At 48.2% G+C, this 6000-nt stretch overlaps 1 protein-coding gene across 13 annotated transcripts in view; it reads left to right on the top strand.

Moving 5' to 3' along the window:
• Nucleotides 1–4842: 4842 nt before the first annotated feature.
• REPS1 (RALBP1 associated Eps domain containing 1) overlaps nt 4843–6000 on the top strand; it is an 85302-nt gene continuing 84144 nt past the window's right edge. For all 13 annotated transcript variants that reach the window (XM_063605474.1, XM_055114161.2, XM_063605473.1 and 10 more), the window contains exon 1: nt 4843–4995. In XM_063605474.1, coding sequence (XP_063461544.1) covers nt 4843–4995 — 153 coding nt within the window. The remainder of the gene's footprint in view (nt 4996–6000) is intronic.

Here is a 6000-nt window from a genome sequence, read left to right as displayed (position 1 = left end):
ATTGTCTATGATGCAAAGACCTTTGTTCACGTGTTTGTCTGCTGACCCTCTCCCCACAATTGTCTTGTGACCCTGACACATCCCCCTCTTCGAGAAACACCCACAAATGATCAATAAATACTCAGAGGCTGGCGGGATCCTCCATATGCTGAACGCTGGTTCCCCAGGTCCCCTTATTTCTTTCTCTATACTTTGTCTCTGTGTCTTTTTCTTTCCTAAGTCTCTCGTTCCACCTTACGAGAAAAACCCACAGGTGTGGAGGGGCAACCCACCCCTACAGATGTGTGTGTGTGTGTGTGTGTGTGTGTACCCTGTGATGCAATCACATCCTAGACAGGGGCTGGGGTCTACCTGTCCCATGAGCCACTGGGATAGGCTCTTGCTACCCACAACCCCGAAATGGAATAAGTAGGTAGGAAAATGAATGAATATAAGTGACTGAAAAATAAAAATGTGTAAAGCATATGATGATCATACAGATGCAAAACAGTAAACAAGGTGGTGCCAGAGAGCTCAGCAAGCCACCATGTTTGTGATGATTTTGAACTTCACTTTGCAGACATTTATTCCTTGATTTAACCCAACACCAGGACAACCGTGGTAACTCACCAATATACCAAAAATAGGGTAAGTAGTTTTTTTTTTTAGTTAATCATTTTAGTTGCATGTGTAGCTTACCTTTACTTAAATGTTTAATATTAGAAGTGTTTTGGTCTCGATTTAGAAATTTGGTGATTCTATGACCAGAAATATGTCACAGCAACTTAACTCTTGTTTGTAGCAAATTATCAATTAGCCTATGATAAAATTGGTTCCGAGATACCGTAACCAAGTGCAGCCTTGGCTGTTTGCCCTTTGCAAACCCAATAACAAGGGATGAAAGGAAAGTGACTTTATTTTTCAAAGCTAGCAGTGGGGAAACAGCCAGCTTACACCTCTGGAAACTGCTTCAAAAGTCTGGGCTGAAGGCAGAGGTTTCAAAAAGGGAAGCTTGATATGGGAAACATGCAAGAGTTGTGCCGGGAGCCCGGGCTGTGTGTCTTGCTTCAAGGCCTATCTTGAGTTATGGTCCATCTAAAATGCAGGCTGGCGTCATCTCGCCTGTGGCCAGGCTGCAGATTATCTATCTTGAGGCAATCTTTAAGTGGGGGACAATTCTGCAGCTGGGCCTTTGTGCCTAGTTCATTTTAAATTAGCCCCTGGAATTTTTAAGAAGCATACAGTTAGATAAATGTGCATTGGGTAAGGGAGTACATTGTGGGAAATAGAAGGGAGTGGAGTTTCAAAGTATGTTTCAAGGCTATATTTTAAGACTAAAGAGAAAAGGTTTCTACAGTTTGTTTCAAGATTACAGCTTGAGACTGGCAAGAAAGGAGAAAAGAAAAAAGTTTTCTTTTGAAGCTAAACTACTTGGTTAGAATACCTTGTTTTGCTTAAAATTAGTTTCCACGGACCTATCCACAATAACATTAATTGAGGACTTACTGTATTGAATGGCTTATCACATCAATGTCGAAATTGATGCTTTCATTCATTCAACAAATTATTATTGATACACATTATGTGTCACATACTGGGCTTTGGCACTGTGGCAATGAAGAAATATTTTCCTTCTTTTCTTGCTTGCTTGCTTTCTTTCTCTCTCTCTCTTTCCTCTTCTTCTTCTTCTTCTTCTTCTTTTTTTTTTTTCTGATACAGAGTCTCGTCCTGTCTCCCAGGTTGGAGTGCAGTGGCACAATCACTGCTCGCTGCAGCCTCTATCTCCTGGGCTCCAGTGATCCTCCCACCTCAGCCTCCCGAGTAGTTGGGACCACAGGTGCACACCATCATGCCTGGCTATTTTTGTATTTTTGGTGGAGATGGTGTTTCACCGTGTTACCCAGCCTGGTCTTGAACTCCTTAGCTCAGCTCAAGCAATCCACCCACCTCAGCCTCCCAAAGTGCTGGGATTACAGGCATAAGCCACCATGCCTGGTGAAGAAATATTTTCTTAATAACAAACTTAACAAAGAAATTAGACAGGCAAGATAGGGTAGTGATTTTCAGAGTTGAGACAGCCTGGAGTGTGAATCCCAGATCTGGGTATTTAACAGCAACATGACTTACACAATACTTAACCCATTTTGCCTCAGTTTCCTAATCTGTCAAAAAAAAAAAAACCTAGTAGTACCACTTAATAGGGTTGTTGTGAATAATGCGGTTATTAGTGTAAAGCTTTAGAACAATGCCTGAAACTTAGTAATTATTCAATAATTAGCCATTAAAAATGTAACAGCTATATATGTAATGTCAGATAGTGAAAAGTGTTATAAAGAAAAAGAATTCAGGTTGGGTGCAGTGGCTGATGCCTGTAATCCCAGCACTTTGGGAGGCTGAGGTGGGTGAGCCCAAGAGTTTGAGACCAGCCTGGGTAACATGGCAAAACTCTGTCTCTACAAAAGCCACATACACAAAATTTAGGTGGGCATGGTGGCCTGGGCCTGTGGTCCCAGCTACCTGGGAGGCTGAGGTGGGAGAATCACCTGAGCCTGGGAGGTTGAAGCTACAGTGAGCCAAGATTATGCCACTGCACTCCAGCCTGGGCGACAGTAGGAGACTCTGTCTCAAAAGAGAAAAAAAAAGAATTCAGATAAGGGGATAGTGCATGATGGGATTATTTTACAGCAGCTGTTGCAGGAAGGCTGCTCTGAGGAGGTGACATATGAGCAGGGACCTGAAACCATATGAGAGAATACGCCATGCCATGGTTTGTGGAAGGACTATTTTAGATGGCAGGAACAAAGGCCCTGGGGCCGACAAGAGCTGCAAGGCCTAGGAGAGGTGGCAGAGAAAAAGATGCACAGACAATTGTGAGCCAATCCCTACCCCATTGTGCTCTTTCCGTTTACACCTTTGGAAGGCAGCTGTCTGGGGGGGGTTCTGATCACTTGCTGCAGGTGCCCTGAAAGGACACATGAGGGGCTGCTGTAGCAAACTGAAAGTCTTAGAGACGGGAAATAAGCTTAATGGATAGTATATACTTACCTTTATCAAATACTACTAGTCAAGTCAGAAGATATTGACAGGTCTGCAATCCCTTATCTTTCTTAAAAAATAGAAAGATAATAGAATGCCTGTGACTGTGTACATATTAACATTCTACAAAGACCTGGAGTGAAATGAGTAAATATTGACACTAAGTGGGATCCATAAAGGCCAGAAATAGCTTCATGCAAGCTTAGTTTAGATTTTGCCTCCAAATGAGGTAGGGCAGGTTTTACTTCCAAAGGGTTACAAAAAAAGTCTTTGGGTTTTCAGTGCGCTTTGAATTTTGCAATTACAGATAAATGACTGGGAACCTGTAATAATTTCCTCATATGTGTCATTTATAGGATCCGCACTCTGGGAAACAACTTGTAGAAGACAAAATAAAAACCAAAACTCTGGGTAATTCTGCCTTAGCTCCCGTCTTTGAAGTATTTTATATTTGCTAAGTATAAATTCTTAAGATATTCTACTTGAAATAGCTGAAGAATCCCCTCTCTGGGACAGGTGCAGATTAAAAGAGCGCCACTCCATGATTTTCATAAAGGAGAAAATACGGAAGGCAGCCCCTGTGGGCAGCCCCGGGCCTACATGAGTTGATAGAGTTGAAGGTATAAATGTAGAGTATTAAGTTCCCAGTGACCGGAATGACCTGGTGAACAAAGAGGACAACTTTGCCAGTTTTCCCCTCTATTCAGCACATTTTGTTTCTCAGGTAAACATGGCTTGAAGCACGAGTGAGATGAAGCCTCAATGTTGGTGTCTACGTGGAGGCTTCCCGGATAGCCAGGATGTTCATAGCCCGGATGTTCATAGCCCTTCAGAACAGAGGGAAATACTGCATTTATCTTCATCTGTACCGAAAAGGTACAGATAGAATGATAATAACCTGAACAAGGCTCCCCTTTCAATGCAATTATTCAGACGCTTAGGACCAGAAACTGCGAAACATAAAAACTGCAACCCGGATCTTAGTTATCTCGGTCTTAATGAGCTGCCGGCTGTTTCCCACTGCACCCCCCTTTCCGGGGGTCTTGCTGCTGAGATCTCCGCGCAGAGGGCGGCTCGGTCATCCCGCCGCCGGGCGCCGGCCACCAGGGGGCGCTGCGGCCTCCTCCCTCTCCCGGGAGCGGCCAAGCCAGCCCGGTGGGTGTTTCTCTCTCCCTCTCGCGCTCTCTCCTCCCGGCCTCACATCCGGGTCTGGAGCGCGGCCGCCGCTGTCACTGTTGGTGCGGGCGCGTCGGGGCCGGGCCGGGGCACTGTAAATGGCGGCGGAGGGAGGCGGAGCGGCGGCCACGCTCAGCCCAGATCCCCCGAAACTTTAGGTTCGAAGCCCCACAACTTTCCGGGAAGCGCTGCCGCTCCGGAGGCGTGGACGGAAGGGGAAGCCGAGGCGGGAAGTCTGGGGGAATCGGCAGGGAGCCGGGGAGACTCGAACCCGCGGCGGGGGCGGAGTCCGCCAGTGCCTCGCGCCTCCGCGGCCCCCGCCTCTTTCTCTGCACCCTCCCCGCGGCCGCGGCCGCGGCCGGGGCCGGAGCCGGAGCCGTAGTCGCAGCCGCAGCCGCAGCCGCGCGCTGCGCCGAGTCCGGGACTGCGCCGGGCCTCGCAGGCAGCGGCGCGGCGAGCGCAGCCGGGCCCCCTCCTCGCGACCTCCGGGCCCTGTTGCTCGGGCGCACCTGGCGCGTGTGAGGCCGGGGCCGGCGTCTTCGGGAAGCTAGCAGGAGGCCGGGCCACGCGCAGCCCCTGCCGGCCCAGGTTCCTGGGGCCGGGCCCCGAGTAGTGCATGCGGGGCGGGGCGGCCGTGAGCCGGAGGCGAAGATGGAAGGCTTAACGCTGAGCGATGCGGAGCAGAAATACTATTCAGACCTCTTCTCCTACTGCGACATTGAGAGCACCAAGAAGGTGGTGGTCAACGGGCGGGTGCTGGAGCTGTTCCGGGCCGCGCAGCTGCCGAACGACGTGGTCCTACAGGTAACGTCGCGTCCCGGGGCCGGCGGGCGGCTCAGGCCTGCAGTCACTGGCCTCCAGGAGTGGGAGTGGGCGCCGATTCCTTGGGGCCCGGCGTGGGGCTGGTTCCTCGGGGGGTCCCCGCAGCGGGCAGGGGCCGCAGGTGCCCGGGAGGCCTGGACTCGCGCCGCGGCCAAGGGGGAGGGGGTTGCCCTTAGAGGACGGAACTCCTGTGGTGGGGGTCTGAAGAGCCTCAGCCGGTATCCCCCACGACCCTGAGAATCTGTGCTCTATACTGCAAGAGCTATCTCACTTGAAGGATCTTAGGTTGTTAATGTGTGTGAATCCTAGAACCTGGCATATACAGAGCTTTTCGGATCCTGCAGAGTAGTAAAGTTATCAGTATGGGCAAAATGGTTTTTTTAATTCTTGAATTAACCGAGAAGACGTGATAAAGTGAGTTTTATAGATTTAGGAATCGAAGAAGCAGTTTTTTTGAAGGAAGCAAAATTCTCAGGGAAATTTTTAAAAATGTGAACTAGTTAGTAGTTTTACAAGTAGGCATACAAGAAGTTGTAATTATCTGTAGAACGTGTGTATGTGATGAGACTGAACAATGTTTTTCAACAGGCATTCGAAAGCATTTGTGGAACTTGTGGATTTGGGTTGGGAGATGAGTATTGAACAGCTGGTAGGCAGAAGTGCGTATTTGCCCTAATCTGAAGCCCTGGAGGAGCAAGCCCTGTAGGTTTAAAGCCTTTTTTATCATATCTGCTTTTGAAACAGAGAACTTCCTAGAAGTTCTTATCTAATGTATGTGGTGAGCATTAATGCTACTCTGTTTAATGATTCATAGCTGCTAGTAGGAGTCTGTCTAAACAGTATATTAGGAACAGGTTTTAAGCTTTCATCTTTTATATTGATCCAAGCTAGTTATCCACATCTCCAAAATTTAAAGCCACATGTATAGGTGTATGTAGTGGACTGCAAAGCATTGGACCAGGGTTTTGAAGGCTGGGTCCTTGACCC

The sequence above is a fragment of the Pan paniscus genome, chromosome 5, assembly GCF_029289425.2.
Source record: "Pan paniscus chromosome 5, NHGRI_mPanPan1-v2.0_pri, whole genome shotgun sequence".
Taxonomy (NCBI): Eukaryota; Metazoa; Chordata; class Mammalia; order Primates; family Hominidae; genus Pan; species Pan paniscus.
Note: the sequence above shows the minus strand (reverse complement) of the source record. Positions and strands in the feature narration are given on the sequence as shown.